This window comes from Salmo trutta, chromosome 19 (genome assembly GCF_901001165.1).
Source record: "Salmo trutta chromosome 19, fSalTru1.1, whole genome shotgun sequence".
Taxonomy (NCBI): Eukaryota; Metazoa; Chordata; class Actinopteri; order Salmoniformes; family Salmonidae; genus Salmo; species Salmo trutta.
This window is the reverse complement of record NC_042975.1, coordinates 49,746,490-49,764,041: the sequence shown is the minus strand read 5'-3', so window position 1 is coordinate 49,764,041 and position 17,552 is coordinate 49,746,490. Positions and strand designations below refer to the sequence as shown.

At 45.0% G+C, this 17,552-nt stretch overlaps 2 protein-coding genes across 13 annotated transcripts in view; both read right to left on the bottom strand.

The window, feature by feature from the left end:
• Positions 1-2,554, bottom strand: part of LOC115154907 (collagen alpha-1(XXIII) chain) — a 142,888-nt gene extending 140,334 nt beyond the window's left edge. For all 10 annotated transcript variants that reach the window (XM_029701608.1, XM_029701609.1, XM_029701613.1 and 7 more), the window contains exons 1-2: positions 2,026-2,554; positions 1,331-1,400 (exon numbers count right to left, since the gene is read on the bottom strand). In XM_029701608.1, coding sequence (XP_029557468.1) covers positions 1,331-1,400; positions 2,026-2,316 — 361 coding nt within the window. In that variant the 5' untranslated portion in view covers positions 2,317-2,554. The remainder of the gene's footprint in view (positions 1-1,330; positions 1,401-2,025) is intronic.
• Positions 2,555-2,892: 338 nt separating this feature from the next.
• Positions 2,893-13,710, bottom strand: clk4b (CDC-like kinase 4b). 3 transcript variants are annotated; one of them, XM_029701618.1, is made up of 13 exons: positions 13,561-13,710; positions 12,487-12,644; positions 11,282-11,510; positions 10,578-10,668; positions 10,174-10,240; positions 9,967-10,083; positions 8,690-8,856; positions 8,195-8,289; positions 5,910-6,039; positions 5,751-5,833; positions 4,143-4,222; positions 3,920-4,010; positions 2,893-3,594 (listed from the first exon to the last, which is right to left on the bottom strand). In XM_029701618.1, exons 2-13 carry the CDS (start codon positions 12,642-12,644, stop codon positions 3,445-3,447), a joined length of 1,458 nt encoding a protein of 485 aa, XP_029557478.1. In that variant the 5' UTR covers positions 13,561-13,710; the 3' UTR covers positions 2,893-3,444. The 3 variants fall into 3 exon arrangements, with proteins under 3 accessions (XP_029557478.1, XP_029557480.1, XP_029557481.1); XM_029701620.1 differs by lacking the exon at positions 13,561-13,710 and adding an exon at positions 12,748-12,940; XM_029701621.1 differs by lacking the exons at positions 10,578-10,668; positions 12,487-12,644; positions 13,561-13,710 and having other exon boundaries at positions 11,282-11,421.
• Between the last annotated feature and the right edge of the window lie 3,842 nt (positions 13,711-17,552).

Genomic DNA, 17,552 nt, shown 5'->3' with positions numbered 1-17,552 from the left:
GAGGTTCTGAGCACTCTGGAGCAGGTTTTCATCAAGGATCTCTCTGTACTTTCCTCCGTTCCTCATTCCCTCGATCCTGACTAGTCTCCCAGTCCCTGCCCCTGAAAAACATTCCCACAGCATGATGCTTCAACCACCATGCTTCACAGTAGGGATGGTGCCAGGTTTCCTCCAGACGTGATGCTTGGCATTCAGACGTTCATTCAGAGTTCAGTCTTGGTGTCATCAGACCAGAGAATCTTGTTTCTCATGGTCTGAGAGTCTTTAGGTGCTTTTTGGCAAACTCCAAGCGGCTGTCATGTGCCTTTTACTGAGAAGTGGCTTCTGTCTGGCCACTCTGCCATAAAGGCCTGATTGGTAGAGTGCTGCAGAGATGGTTGTCCTTCTGGAAGGTTCTCCCATCTCCACAGAGGAACTCTAGAGCTCTTTCAGAGTGACAATCGGGTTCTTGGTCGCCTCCCTGACTAAGACACTTCTCCCCAGATTGCTCAGTTTGGCCGGGCTGGCAGCTCCAGGAAGAGTATTGGTGATTCCAAACTTCTTCCATTTAATAATGATGGAGGCCACTGTGTTCTTTGGGACCTTCAATGCTGCAGAAGTGTTTTGGTACCCTTCCCCAGATCTGTGCCTTGACACAATCCTGTCTCGGAGCTCTATGGATAATTCCTTCAACCTCATGGCTTGGTTTTTGCTCCGACATTCACTGTCAACTGTGGGACCTTATATAGACAGGTGTGCCTTTCCAAATCATGTCCAATCAATTGAATTTACCACAGATGTACTCCAATCAAGTTGTAGAAACATCTCAAGGATGATCAATGGAAACAGGATGCACCTGAGCTCAATTTCGAGTCTCATAGCAAAGGGTCTGAATACTTATGTAAATAAGGTATTTCTGTTTGTATTTTTTATACAGTTACAAAAATGTCTAAAAACCTGTTTTCGCTTTGTCATTATGGGGTATTGTGTGTAGATTGAGGATTTTTTTAAATGTAATCCATTTTAGAATAAGGCTATTAAGTAACAAAATGTGGAAAAAAATCAAGGGGTCTGAATACTTTCCGAATGCACTCTTTATTATGTTGACCATTAACAGGCTTAGCAAAAATAACACGTTGCAAATAGATGTGCTTATATGCCTATACCTGAGCATTGTCTTCCTCTGAATAGTTTTCAATTGAATAACACTAATTCAAATGATGACTACTTTGTTGAACTGTTTGAGAAAAGTCAAGTTGACTGATAATGTAATTGTAAACCATTTAATATTTTAAATTCCTTCTATCAACCTGGAAGTAGAAGCCACCTTTTCATAGAGTAGGAAACATACCTGGAGGACAGGAGCATTCCTGAATGACCTCCCTGGCAGTGCGAAGTTTGGGCAGTGCTATGGTCAGTCTCTGAAAGGGGACAACAAGAATGCACAGTGCATGTTTCTTTGAATGTAGGTTAAATGTAAGATATAAGTAGTGGTAGAGTAGTGGTAGAAATGGACAACCATTTTTGAATGGATCTCGAATTTGGAGATCAATCTGAATTAAGGCGTCAAATTAGTAGTTAGCCTAGAGATGAATTGTGTTACATAAAGGGCTGTCAGAGCTAATCTGTCCATTTTTAATCATGATTAATCGAATTGTCTGAAAACATACAAATACATAATCTATACAGTTAAAAACATTTTTTTCTATACAGTTAAAGACAATGCGATGTCACAACAAGTTGAATTTGAGGTTAAACATCAAGAAGTAAATATTCTTGTAATGCTTTTTGTATAAAAAATATTAAGATTACCGCTCAATTTGAGCAAATTCTGAATTGGCGTTTAATCGTGATTAATCAGAGCAAATCCTGCAATTAATTCGTTTTTGTAACAGCCCTAGTTTATGGTGATCAGCTACCACAATGTCGATTAGAAAAAAGGCAACCTTACTGTATTCGAAAATGTGAGAAATCCTCCTTCAAAATATTGCATTTGCATCAGTCTGATACATGTTTAACTTTATTAAAATGTTAAGTCATCCTTACCTCTTGCACAAGTTTTTCAATGATATCCTGGAGACCAGGTACTGTTCCATTCTCATCCTGCGCCGATGCATCGGGATGGATCAGGAACATTCTCTCCATCTCCAATGTATGCACTCTGTACTCCAGGTAAGATGTCTTGAAGTTGACCAAAAAACAAAACGCCATAGAACACACCGACAGCATGATGCAAAAGACAATTAACAGCCCGCCTAAACAATGTGAAAAGTTTGATTTGAGGCAGTTGATAGATTCCATGGCCTTCTTATTCTCTGATTTTGCGTGGGATCCCATCCTGACGTTGGCAGCCAAAATACGACTAGAAATAAATTGTAAGCACTTTTCCTGTGTGCAACATTTCCTGCTAGAAATAATTCGATTTTCTTAATGCCACTTTGTTACAGCATCGGCGCCATTACTAGAATGAACGTTTACATCTCTGAGTATATGTGAATGGGGAGGAAAGCTGGACGCAACAGTAGCGTAGGCTGTGTAGTTGCGCTCACGGGCTCTCAGGTCGAACGATTTCGACCAGTAAGACACAGACAGGATGCCAAATACCATTCTTAGCACCCCCTGAAGTCCCTTCAATAAAAAAAGACTGGCTGAGAATTCATCTCTAGAATAATGGTGAATAAATGGATGAAAACCTGAATAATTAAATGAAACTCGTAAACTAACCCAATGAAATGTAATAAAACAAAGCAAAGTAATAGCATTCATTGATTTGACATACCATTTTAGTGGATTATATAAAATGTACTGTACTTTGAGAAAATATTGAAATATAAAATTAACCATTAATGAAAAAAAGTGTTTGTGTGTGTGGGGGGGTTGAAATGTCACACAATGTTATTTATTCAAATGTTGTATCAACAAATACATTTTAATCTTATCAAGGAAAGTGCACTTGTCTTTCAAATCCCATCTCTTGCACATGTGGAACTGGAATCTAGTCACGGGATGTTGTATTGCCATCAACTGGGTAAATATGACTACTGCAAGTAGACCAACAGACTCCATTCTTATAACTGTTTGTCTTACTGACCATGCTGCCTTGAAAATGACCAAAAAAACATGTCTAGCAATCAATCAACTTTAATGAGCAATACTTTTTTCCAATGTCAAATGTGGCTGACAATATTTTATGGCAAATCAATTAATATAAAATATATAAAAAGGGGGTTAGTTCAATGTGAAGGAACACAATTTTGAGAACATAGTAAACAAATTTATTCACAAATCAAAAGGGATCAAGCGGATTCACAAGTGAAATAAATTAAATCTGAAGGAAGCAGGCAGGTAAACTCAATCGGTATATAAACAAGGGTAATAATCTCATAGATAGCGGACTGATGCAGTCTATAGAAGTCTCCCTTGGAGTAGAGAAATGTAGAGTAGTGCGTGCTGTGGTCTTCAGGGTCACTTTTTCCTCTCCTTCCTCATCGGGTGGAAGAATGGATGCCAGATGGCCTCTTCCAGGGTGAGCCTCCTGGACACATCATACTCCATCATACTGTGGATCAGGTCAAATAGCTGCTCGTGGTCTGAGCTCCTGGAGGACATGTATTGCTAAGGGGACAAGAGAAACAGTACATATTAGAAACGGCATCTAGTTGTTGTACAGCATTTCATGTGTGCAGATCAATTGAGGTTGTTCCAGCAATTGTATTGTGGTATTTCTGATTCACAAAAGGGCACTTGCTAGTTGCTACTGAATTGATTGATTTTTATAAGCTAGTAAAAAACCTTCTTTTTTTTTTTAAACTCCACAGTACATACATTTTATTAAACGTGACAGGGACAGTACAATCAAGTCAGTGACTTACTTCCATTGTGGTCCCTAATGTGCATGGTGCTTATCATACAGGTAACTGTAATAGTGTTTGAGTTTTACCTTGAGTGGTTTGCAGTGCTTCCTCACATATCTCCCTGAGGAACTGTGTTCATCCCAGTCCAGCCGGTCATGATGCACATACCGCCGCTTCCTGGGGGACAATTTAAAAACATACATTTACACACTCTTAATTGACAACCATTTGTCAATGATCATGTAAAGCTGCATCTTGAAATTGAGACTCGGGTTTATCAACCAAAAATCATTAAAACACTAAACATACTTGGTTTTCTGTAGTAGGTGGACAGGTATGGGCCCCAGAACTCTCTCCATCATGGCCAGGTGTTCTTTGCTGTCATGCGTCTGAAATTTCACAAAGTTAAAGTCCCCCAAAAAATTGAGCCTGGTCCCAGATCTGTTTGTGCTTTTGCCTACTCCATTGTCATGCCAAAACATGCAATCAAAAATCTAATCAAACCCTTCATGAGAGCCCTGGCACTCACAGTTTGAGTGAAATAGGGTTGCCTGTTCTATTCTGAATAGTCTGAGGGGTGAGAATATTATCACTTTTGAATGATGCCCAGCGTGTGCAGTCTAAGGCAAGATGCGGCGCATACATTTTTTGCACCTTTTTCAAAGCAGTCGCAGGCATCACGTAGCCTAGCTCATAGGCCTATATGTTTTGATAAGGTTTGTAATCACAACTAAAGTGGCCGAATAACTAAACGTAGCCTGTAGACCCATGGAACAGGGTGGTTCTTATGAGCCCAGTCATGTGCAATCGCATGTGAAAACAGTTTTGACTGGCCACTATTTAAAAAGAGGATCCCAGCTTTCCTTGTGCTGCAATATTTTTTGCTCAATTCTTAAAATGAAGCACATGAATCTGCTTTACAACCAGTGTAGCCTACCAGGCATATAAAAAAAATATATATATATAAACTGCACATAACCTCCATTCACTATTCGAGTGCAGGCTAAGGATGACATGTTTAATTTTTTGGTGGGCCATTCTAAATCCAAAATACTTCCACACATTAGTAGACTATATGTAAAAGACCGGATTAAATTGAGAATAGTCTGATGGGTGACAATATTACCAAGTGCTCGTCAAATTGTGAATGAGAGACTTAGGCCAACTGAGATCGTGTGTGACTATTACTGTAGGTCCTGCCTTGGGCCAGTCGGTAATTTTGTAAATGACCGATCACTATGGCAAGATACATCATTCACACGAGTTTCGTCAAAATCGGGCCAGTGCTGTCAGATATCGCATGTGACTAACGTACGAACGGAGACAGTTCGTGGGGGAGAATTCACTTTGTTAAGTGCTCAACACAGAACAGCCGCATATGCACACCCCCGGAAATCATTTGGGAAAAATATAATTTATATTTTATTAAGCTGTATTCAATTATATTCTTCTTACTATAAAATAATGCCAGAAGAATTAAGCAAATTTTGTCTGCTAAATAAACTAGTGCAGCCCACAGCAAAATGGCAGAGCCAGAGCAGGGCCTAATATTAGGACGACTCAGAATAGGCTACATTTTCTTCAAACCATAATGTTTCTTTAGACCTGCCCAAAATAAATAAATGGATTTATTGTGTTGGTGTAGGCTATATTAAGTGGGATTTATAAGTCTCCACATCAGTGGCTTGTAGGCTGTGTGTGGAAGCCTGGAGATGCTAAACATGTTTATGTTAATTAACGGTCATTTACCATCAGACTGGCACTTATTTGCATGACAGTTACCAGCTAACAATTTCATGACCGCCACAGCCCTAAGCTGAAAGACTGGCACCCAGGCTACAAAAATGCCAGGAAGGCAATTGTATCAGTACAAATATTTTTGCTGAAAGAAACTCCCTCTACTGCTCCTGTACCTACCTGGAACAGTGTTAACCCAAGATAGTACTCTAGGAGAATGCAGCCCAGACTCCACACATCACATGACTGATTCCACCCCAGCTCTGTGAAAACAAACATTACAACAATTTAGACTTGCATTCCTCACTTTCACCAACACATTGGTTTCTCACCACTTACCAAGGATGACCTCCGGTGCTCTGTAATGGCGGGTGGAGACCACAGAGGTGTGGTGCTCGTGGTCAAAGGTGGCGTTACCAAAATCCACCACTTTCACATCTAGGTTCTTCAAAGTTCTCTCATCCCGTTTCTGCATTTGAAAACACAAGACACTTATTACACGCTGTCTCCTGCAGCGGTCCATACTGACTGGAGGGGACTGGGTAGGGGTGTGGCGATCCGGACCTACTGACTGGAGGGACTGGGTAGGGGTGTGGCGATCCGGACCTACTGACTGGAGGGACTGGGTAGGGGTGTGGCGATCCGGACCTACTGACTGGAGGGACTGGGTAGGGGTGTGGCGATCCGGACCTACTGACTGGAGGGACTGGGTAGGGGTGTGGCGATCCGGACCTACTGACTGGAGGGACTGGGTAGGGGTGTGCCGATCCGGACCTACTGACTGGAGGGACTGGGTAGGGGTGTGCCGATCCGGACCTACTGACTGGAGGGACTGGGTAGGGGTGTGCCGATCCGGACCTACTGACTGGAGGGACTGGGTAGGAGTGTGGCGATCCGGACCTACTGACTGGAGGGACTGGGTAGGGGTGTGGCGATCCGGACCTACTGACTGGAGGGACTGGGTAGGGGTGTGGCGATCCGGACCTACTGACTGGAGGGACTGGGTAGGGGTGTGGCGATCCGGACCTACTGACTGGAGGGACTGGGTAGGGGTGTGGCGATCCGGACCTACTGACTGGAGGGACTGGGTAGGGGTGTGGCGATCCGGACCTACTGACTGGAGGGACTGGGTAGGGGTGTGGCGATCCGGACCTACTGACTGGAGGGACTGGGTAGGGGTGTGGCGATCCGGACCTACTGACTGGAGGGACTGGGTAGGGGTGTGGCGATCCGGACCTACTGACTGGAGGGACTGGGTAGGGGTGTGGCGATCCGGACCTACTGACTGGAGGGACTGGTAGGGGTGTGGCGATCCGGACCTACTGACTGGAGGGACTGGGTAGGGGTGTGGCGATCCGGACCTACTGACTGGAGGGACTGGGTAGGGGTGTGGCGATCCGGACCTACTGACTGGAGGGACTGGGTAGGGGTGTGGCGATCCGGACCTACTGACTGGAGGGACTGGGTAGGGGTGTGGCGATCCGGACCAACTGACTGGAGGGACTGGGTAGGGGTGTGGCGATCCGGACCAACTGACTGGAGGGACTGGGTAGGGGTGTGGCGATCCGGACCTACTGACTGGAGGGACTGGGTAGGGGTGTGGCGATCCGGACCTACTGACTGGAGGGACTGGGTAGGGGTGTGGCGATCCGGACCTACTGACTGGAGGGACTGGGTAGGGGTGTGGCGATCCGGACCTACTGACTGGAGGGACTGGGTAGGGGTGTGGCGATCCGGACCTACTGACTGGAGGGACTGGGTAGGGGTGTGGCGATCCGGACCTACTGACTGGAGGGACTGGGTAGGGGTGTGCCGATCCGGACCTACTGACTGGAGGGACTGGGTAGGGGTGTGCCGATCCGGACCTACTGACTGGAGGGACTGGGTAGGGGTGTGGCGATCCGGACCTACTGACTGGAGGGACTGGGTAGGGGTGTGCCGATCCGGACCTACTGACTGGAGGGACTGGGTAGGGGTGTGCCGATCCGGACCTACTGACTGGAGGGACTGGGTAGGGGTGTGCCGATCCGGACCTACTGACTGGAGGGACTGGGTAGGGGTGTGGCGATCCGGACCTACTGACTGGAGGGACTGGGTAGGGTGTGCCGATCCGGACCTACTGACTGGAGGGACTGGGTAGGGGTGTGCCGATCCGGACCTACTGACTGGAGGGACTGGGTAGGGGTGTGCCGATCCGGACCTACTGACTGCAGGGACTGGGTAGGGGTGTGCCGATCCGGACCTACTGACTGCAGGGACTGGGTAGGGGTGTGCCGATCCGGACCTACTGACTGCAGGGACTGGGTAGGGGTGTGCCGATCCGGACCTACTGACTGCAGGGACTGGGTAGGGGTGTGCCGATCCGGACCTACTGACTGGAGGGACTGGGTAGGGGTGTGCCATACTTGTATTCATTATCGTATCCATAAATTGAGGTGGATTGGATGATACTCATGACTGGAAAAACTGAAGTGTTTTAAAATGCTTAAATAAAGGTTGTCAATATCTAAATCGTCTCCCTGCACGTTTTTAGACCAGGAAAGCTGCAGATCAGCAGCAATGAACGTGTGTGTGTGTGTGTGTGTGTGTGTGTGCTCTCAACTTGCAGTGGTCAGACAACTTACCATTTTGGCATTGTATTCCATGTCATAGTCAGAATTGACAAAGAGAATGTTCTCTGGCTTCAGGTCAGTATGGGTCAGTTTATTTCGATGGAGAACTATAAAACAAAAATGAGTGTAGGTGTTAAGATACGTTCCTTTGTTCCTAAATTCCAATTTACAAAAAGAAAACAACTATCCACCATCTGATGGTATAGAGCACACCGTGCAAGTTAATGATTTCAAATGAAGATAATTAGTATTCGGTTATTCAAATTCCACGACACTTAATGTTCAACTCAATATACAGAAAGAGAACTTCCCATTTCCATGTTTCTTTTTCTAAAAACATCAAGCTGTATATTGTATCTATTTACATTTAACCAGAAAAGTCCCATTGAGACAGGGAGTCTCTTTTACAAGGGAAACCTGGCCAAGAAGGCAGCAGCAGTCATCACAACAAGAGACGATTCGACACTCCTCCTGAACAGAGTTTTGCACCACCAGAGTTTTACTCACAGGACACAGCTCTGAAGATCTGGTAGGCCATGTGTCTGATCTGGTCCACAGTGAAAGGCATGAAGCCGTTCTCCTTTAGAAAGTCAAAAGTGCTGAGACCCAGAAGCTCAAACACAATGCAGATGTGGCCATGGTAATCGAACCAGTCCAGCATACGCACACAGCCACTGTATGAGGGCAATAAGAAAACACATTAACACAAATATTCACTCTTTTTTTGGGACACTGAGCAAATTGTTGGTCTTGTGAGTGGAAACTTGAACATTGTGAGAATTTTGTGCAACTTTCAGCACACGTTTACAATGAACACAGACCTACATGAACACAGGCCTACATTACAGTCAAATTGGCTACTGTCTAGAACTGTAGCCAATTTGACCGTAATGTAGGCCTATCAACAAAACCAATGGAGCAAATCCCATAACATTTTCACATGGAAATAGCTTTTGATTTCTATGATGTAGCCTACAGTAGCCTATATGTGCAGGCCTACATTGCATGAGACTTTCAAAAATGTTTTTACATGAAAGGCTTGACATTAATTCATGATTTTTTACTTGGTCTGTAACATCATGGGCCAAATAGGTGACTACATTGCATTGTATGATGCAAACAAATAAAAACACATTATTAAATGTAATTAATTACCATACAATGAATTAGACAATGTAGGCTATCCCTCTGCCTATTGGCTTATTTGTATATTAGAGGCCCGTCAAAAAACAAAACTGCCCCTTTAATTAAGACATCAGCTTTTTTTACCAGACTGGCTTTTCAAAGACAGCTTCAATTGTAGCCTACATATTGCATTCTTGTAGGAAGCAGTAATTCCCCATTGCTGACCTATACTTAATTATAACTGGGCTAATAACTAGCAAAGAATATCAACAAATGTGCACACGCATGGCTGATCTGAAAAGCCCATTCACTCGCTAGTGATCGAAAGACCGCTCGATGGCTACCCCTCTGCCTACAACTAAACCACAAACTCAATCTTGCAAAGTTAGATTTGTTTTGGTTTGTTGCATTGAAAAAAAGGGTCTGATATGTTGTTTCAATCACAGAAAAAACGATCTATATAGTGCAAACTAATGGGGCGAACTCAGTGAAGTTCAATCTCTTGCGTCTCCTGGCAGAAGTGCACGGCCACGCGCAGCTTAGAGGGAACATTGTTTACTACCTGTTCGTATATCACCTCCAATCAGCTAAGCAGCTGGTCAGAGGTATATAAGAATGTTGTAGGCTAAAATGTGTGTCCCTTAGTCCCGGTTGCTCACAAGGTTCTCTCGTCGTCCAGGGAGTTCATCTGTTCCAGCACCTCTACCTCAGACATAGCAGCCTCCCGGTAACGATCAATGTTCTTAATGATCTTCAGCGCCACCCTCGTGTCATCACTACAAAAGCAGAGGTTGACAGAGAGAAGATAATGCCATGAGTGTAAACCCATTCGTTTGGCTTGAACAAGAAATAAAGATGTTACTTACTTCCGATTGTCGATACATTCCACCACTTTCCCGAATGCACCTTCTCCTAAAGTGGATACAATCTCATCTAAAGGGGCAAAGGAGAAGCTGTTAGTACATCAGAACAGAGCATCTACAACACAAGAACAGATAACTAGACTAGCAGCTGTCTACACCACTGCTACTCACTCTGGCTACATAGCATGTGTCACTTCACTCCTATTACTAGGAAACTACTACAATAATAGTTCTCTAGCCTTACTGCTAATAGACGGATAGAGAAAAAAAAAATCTTCCAAATCTCAAAGCTTTACAATATTTCTTAAAAGATTCCAATGCCCCGAAGCTATACCCTACCTACACTGACATAATTCAAACATACATCAGACAAAAGGGTTACAGAAAGAAAGGTTTGTGTTCTATACATCTTGCTTTTAGTACGAGTCCATTGTGATAGATCAGGTGACCCTCCTCATCATCCTCAAAACTTCGGGATCTCTTCCTGCGGTGACTCCTCTGGAGAGGGGGGGGGGGGTTCATGGCCAACAGCATCACCACCATGATCATCATAAACCCGCCAGAACCAGGCCAGAATGCGCCAATCATTCATTCAGCGGGAGGAAGTTGATGAGGGGGAGGATATTCGGCCCATTCAGAAACCCAGGCCAGGCCACGGCAGCAGCAATTTCAAATGCATCCCCGAGAAACGCACAGGTGCCACCATAATGTGTGTTACAGAAGAAAAACATGGCAACATATTTTCAGACATGACTCACAATAGAAGTTCTTTCAATAAATTATAAGAGTAGTTATACAACAGAAGTGTAGCAGAACATCATCCACGGTTCAATGGTTGAGTTTTATTGAAGCATAGCATCTAATATTTGTGCCGAAATTAATATATTAATCCAAACTTTCATTCCAATCACTTAAGATTGAAATGATTGTTTAACATTATTTTTAATAATAAAGCATAGCACTGTTTTGGAATACCAGACCAATTAGGAATAATTATGCAAGTTCAAATAACCCCAATAACAAAATTATCAACCATAGATGATTACTGTTCTACTATGCGATCACCCAATTCCACAAACAGAAAGAGTTAGACAGGTGGAGAGTATCATACCGAGTCAGAGCGCCCCTGGCTGTGACGGCGGGAGCGGTGTCGTATGCGACTGCTCTGGTGGCTACGGCCACTGCGTGCGGAGGATTTGCTGTAGTGGTGCCAGTCTCTGTTCCTCCGCTCCTTACACGGCTCAGCCTTGGCCCCATCCCTCTCCTTGGCGCCATGGCTTTCTCGCTCCACACTGGGCTCCTGGGCTCTGCGCTCCAGCTTCTTAGAGTCAAGGGGACACCTGTAGTCAAGGTAGACTACAGTCAAAACACACTCAACCTGGAAACTACAAGTTCATGTTCATTATCAAGTGGGAGACATTGCTTGATAAAAAAAATCACAGCAATCTTTTGATGGTTTGTATGATGGGATACAACTGCGATCATACACATGCACTGCAAGTGAAATTCTGACTGATCACCTTCATTGGCTCAACAAACGGCCACTTGCTAAGGATGAGAATAAGGGACGAATACAGAATACAACAGGGATGTTGATAAGGTAATCTCAGGCGTGTGGTATTATTCATCAGCCCTTGCAGCAGGGGTGTTATGTCTTGGCCGGTCAGGCGCCGGTAGGCAGCATCAGCCAAGTATCTAAAGACCTCTTTCCCCTCTCCACCGACACCCTTGTTATAGGTCGGACTGCACAGTCATGCCTGTAAGAGGGGTTTCCAACCTCTCACACACATTCCACATATATGCCTGGAATGGAGGTCATTCCCTCACCTGACAATGTTATAGTAGTAAATCCCACCTCCCAGCATGTCATGTTATGGCATGGAGCTGTAACTTACTTAGGGCTTGATCACAAGAACACCAAGGATTTATTGGTCAATACTGTGTTTATGATTGCTGTGGAACCTGCAAACTTGTACTTGCATACTTGTTCAATGCAATTGTAAATAGACAAAAGTATATATACATTTTTAGGCCTATATAAATTGTAAATAGAACAAAATGCCAGTTAATGTCCAGAAATACTATTCCTGTGATTGATTGTATAACTGTTTACAATTAATAGTCAGTGGTGTTTACATTTGAATTCCCCTTGCCATAATAAAAATGTTATATGTTCTGATAAAGGTTTTATGACAGCATCTTCAAGAATGTTGGCTTAACATTTTCAACAGTGCTGACCCTAAACAGATTCAATGACATTCATTATTCATCTTAGCTTGAATAGTTGATGTTACATGAGCAGTGTGCCTTATTTACCTTTCGTATGTTTTGTAGTGGTGGTACCGCCTCGGTCTCTTTTCCCGGTCACTGCTATGGGAACTTCGCCTCTGCCGTTTGCGAATGTCCTGCTTCTCCTCATAGCTATACTCCTCAACCCAGCCATCAGGGTGTCGCATGCGCTTGGAACGCCGCATCTGCCAAACAAGGAAAGGTTGTGAGCCTATGCAATAAAAATTAAGACGGCTTAGAGAGCCTATCCTCATGCATTCCTATACATCTTGGTTGTAAAATCCATACCAGCTGCAATGAAGGGAACGCGCTGCCCCTGGCATGGCTCTGGTGAAAAGCTAGCCTGACTGTCTGCTTGTCATGTCTCACATCGTGTCAGATGTGACTGGACTGTGGACATACCTCATTTCCGACTTTAGAGCAAAATGTATTAATACAGCTGAAGTAGGCTAACCCATGATTGGCTGATATACAGGACAGATGCTAGCTAAACGTTAGCTGGTATGTGTGATGCTGTTTAAATCTACACATGAAACGTTAGCTGTGTCATATCAGTAACGTTACTCGTTAACACTTGGGTCGTACAACAGAATCATAAAGCCCGCCTATTTCTACAATTTATCTTCTTAAAATCTGATTTTAAACCTAAACCCACCGCTAAACGTATACCCAACCCTAACATTAAATTAAGACAAACCTAAATTGTGGTTGTCATTCATTTTACGTGGCTGTGGTAACTAGTGGAAACCACTTCCTTGTGTTATGTTAGCTAACTAACGCTAGCTAACTGTTAACTAGCTATGTCAACAAACCAACAAATCCTTTCTGCGATAAGGTTAGCACACAACAAGTATATAACGTTAGACAACTGTTTATCGGTTAGTTTAGATATGGCAATATCAGAGTTATCTTCAGACAAGCTGAAAATAACACGAAATAAGCTAACATGCTACAACTTTGACAGTTCTCGGAGCGAAGAGCCTTGGCTAACGTTGATTGCTCGGTAGCTAACATTAGCTTTAACGTCAAGATGGTTTATTGCGCTTTTAAGTTTAATGTAATGAGCTTATATTTCGCTGTTAAACATAAAGATACCCTCACCTCAAACAACTGGTTGTCAAGTTCTGAAATAAGACCCTGTACTTTCCAGCCAAGCTAAGGGAAAGATATTTCAAGTACGGTTGCAAATTATGTCACGACCACTGATAAGTACTCAAAATACTCAACACAAATGGCGACCGTGTGGTTTGGAACAAAGCCCTCTGACGTCAGCGGAGTGATGGGAAATGTAGTTCATAACGCTCACTCAACGCAGGTCTACTCAAGTGACACGTTGCCAAAATGTTGGACACTGACAGATCTCCTAGTTTGACACTGATATATCCTTATTTCCAGGGTAAGTATAAAACCAGTCTCTCACCTCAACTTATCAGATAAATACAATATTGTATCCAGTTAACCCTGACCGGACAAAACTTCTCTCTATGACAAAAGCATAAAAGGTTACATGCATTGCCCTCTCTCAAAATGAGTAGGCCGGAGGAATTTGAAAGAATCAAAAGATGTGTCCTTCCATAAGGAACATTCAGAAAATGTTGTTGGGGTGTATACAATGGTAACATGAAAAACATTTAAGCAATAAGGCATGAGAACCTTTGGTATTGCCTAACAGTAGATCCCCCAATGAGGAGTTATGTCATGAGAAAAAAAACCCACTATTTTCCAGATGGTCATTCACTGTTGACACAAATATATTGACCTGACTAACCCAGCTGATGCCATAAATAGTTTTTGTACATGGGGAGGTAATAATTTGCTTGCAGGGTTTCATGTTTATGACCATCCCTTCAGCTATTATTAGCCCCTCTATTTTATGAATATCGTTGCAGCTTTGCTTACAGGTTTGCTTTTAAACGCAGCTGGTTCAAGTGTAAGCAGAGATGTACAGTCAGGTCTATAATTATTGGTACCTTTGCTAAAAGATGAGAAAAAAATACTGTATTAAATAAGTACAAAAATGTTATATGAAATTGGAGAATACATTGGGAGGGATCTTAGACCATTCCTTCATTCAGAATATTTCCAGATACTTGATATCCTTCGTCTTCTCTTATGGACTGCCCTCTTTCATTAAAACCACAGGTTTTTAATTGAGTTCAAGTCCGGAGACTGAGATGGCCATTGCAAAATGTTGATTTTGTGGTCTATTAACCATTTCTTTGTGGATTTTGATAAAAACCCTCTAGAGTGTAAGCTGGGGAAGGGAGTTGGTTTAATATGGTCATACCAAAGATCCTTAGCTATCTGATTTACGATTTTAAGACCACTTAAAAGGTATATTTTTTGGGGGGATGAAACGTTGAATTTGGTATTACTGCTATTAGCCAATAGAAACACATTGAATAACAGATTCACTACATGGAACAACATATAGTCCAAAAAACTATCAAAAGGAAGTTTGTTCTGAAATGTCTGTCCTATATCTGAGAGATTACTATATGTTGTTTTTACATTCATTTATCCCCTTATTTTTAGGCACTAATGCCACGTCCTGACCAGCAGATGGAGCTAGTGTTTTAGTTTTGGGGTCAGGACGTGGCAGGTTTGTGTTTGTATATGTTGGTTGGATGATTGGGACTTCCAATTGAAGGCAGGTGTGTATAGTTGCCTTTGATTGGAAGTCCTATATAGGTGTGTGTGTGTTTGTCTTTGGGGTTGTGGGGAATTGTTGTGAGCACTGCTTTGTTTGGTTGAGCCTGCCACACCGTCACATTGTGAGTACCGTCCATGTTTTGTTTGTTTATTGTTTTGTTTTCTCAAGTGGATACCTTACATGTTTTTTGCAGTAATAAATATGAGTATCCACACTTCCGCTGCGCCTTGGTCCTTCTCTCTCCCGCACGACTTATTCTGTGACAGAATTCCCCACCAACACAGGACCAAGCAGCGGAAGAAGGCTGGCAAGGACTGGGAGACCGAGAGGCACCCCCAATAATTTTTTAGGGGGGGGCACAAGGGCTATTTGGCGGGGCAAGATTACAGCCCCAGGCCAGCTCCCCGTACCCTTGTAGGGCAGACTGGACAGGTCCCGTGCTTTGGGGTTGGGGCTGTGGTGAGGCCTGGGATTTTCAGGCCGGTAGGCAAGGTACCAGCACCCCGCATGTGCCAGGGCGAAGTAGGCATCGAGCCGGAAGGGGTGATGCCTACCCTGCACTCAAGACCGCCAGTGCGCCCTTTCGGTCCGGTGTTTCCCGCTAGACGCACTAGCATGGAGGTGCGTGTTTCCAGGCTGGCAAGTCCAATACCAGCCCCACGCATCAGGAGTCTAGTGCGTCAGCCCAGCCTCGCCAGTCAACAGTCACCAGAGCTGCCCGCCAGTCAACAGTCGTCAGAGCTGCCCGCCAGTCAACAGTCGTCAGAGCTGCCCGCCAGTCAACAGTCGTCAGAGCTGCCCGCCAGTCAACAGTCGCCAGAGCTGCCCGCCAGTCAACAGTCGCCAGAGCTGCCCGCCAGTCAACAGTCGCCAGAGCTGCCCGCCAGTCAACAGTCGCCAGAGCTGCCCGCCAGTCAACAGTCGCCAGAGCTGCCCGCCAGTCAACAGTCGCCAGAGCTGCCCGCCAGTCAACAGTCGCCAGAGAGGCCAGACTGCGCTGAACTGCCGGAGTGGCCAGACTGCGCTGAACTGCCGGAGTGGCCAGACTGCGCTGAACTGCCGGAGTGGCCAGACTGCGCTGAACTGCCGGAGTGGCCAGACTGCCCCGAGTTGCCGGAGTGGCCAGACTGCCCCGAGTTGCCGGAGTGGCCAGACTGCCCCGAGTTGCCGGAGTGGCCAGACTGCCCCGAGTTGCCGGAGTGGCCAGACTGCCCCGAGTTGCCGGAGTGGCCAGACTGCCCCGAGTTGCCGGAGTGGCCAGACTGCCCCGAGTTGCCGGAGTGGCCAGACTGCCCCGAGTTGCCGGAGTGGCCAGACTGCCCCGAGTTGCCGGAGTGGCCAGACTGCCCCGAGTTGCCGGAGTGGCCAGACTGCCCCGAGTTGCCGGAGTGGCCAGACTGCCCCGAGTTGCCGGAGTGGCCAGACTGCCCCGAGTTGCCGGAGTGGCCAGACTGCCCCGAGTTGCCGGAGTGGCCAGACTGCCCCGAGTTGCCGGAGTGGCCAGACTGCCCCGAGTTGCCGGAGTGGCCAGACTGCCCCGAGTTGCCAGACTGCCCCGACTGCCCCGAGTTGCCAGACTGCCCCGAGTTGCCAGACTGCCCAGACTGTCCCGAGTTGCCAGACTGCCCCGACTGCCCCGAACTGCCAAAGTGGCCCAACTGCCTGGAACGGCCAGAACCGGAGCCACCTCCAGGATAGGTGGGTTGGGGAGGGAGGGTGTAGCACAGTGCCGTCGGTGACGGCAGCCACCCTCCCTTCCCTCCCTTATGGTTTAGGGGTTATTGTTTGTTGGGGTATTGGGGATTTTCTTGTGTTTTTCTTTTTAGGTGCATTCCGGGGACTGCACCTTGAGGGGGGGGTACTGTCATCTCCTGACCAGCAGATGGAGCTAGTGTTTTAGTTTTGGGGTCAGGACGTGGCAGGTTTGTGTTTGTATATGTTGGTTGGATGATTGGGACTTCCAATTGAAGGCAGGTGTGTATAGTTGCCTTTGATTGGAAGTCCTATATAGGTGTGTGTGTTTGTCTTTGGGGTTGTGGGGAATTGTTGTGAGCACTGCTTTGTTTGAGCCTGCCACACCGTCACATTGTGAGTACCGTCCATTGTTTTGTTTATTGTTTTGTTTTCTCAAGTGGATACATTACATGTTTTTTGCAGTAATAAATATGAGTATCCACACTTCCGCTGCGCCTTGGTCCTTCTATCTACCATACGACATCTTCAACGACAAGTATGACATTTTTGGTGACAACTAAAACATTGCTGTCAGAAAGTACTCAGGCCCCTTGACTTTTCAGATTTTGTTACGTTACAGCCTTATTCTAAAATGGATTAAAAAAATAATAATTATCCTTAGCAACCAACCAACATAACCTGTGTTTTCGCTTTGTCACTATGGGGTTAGAAAATTTTAGCAAATTTACATATATTTTTTCAATAC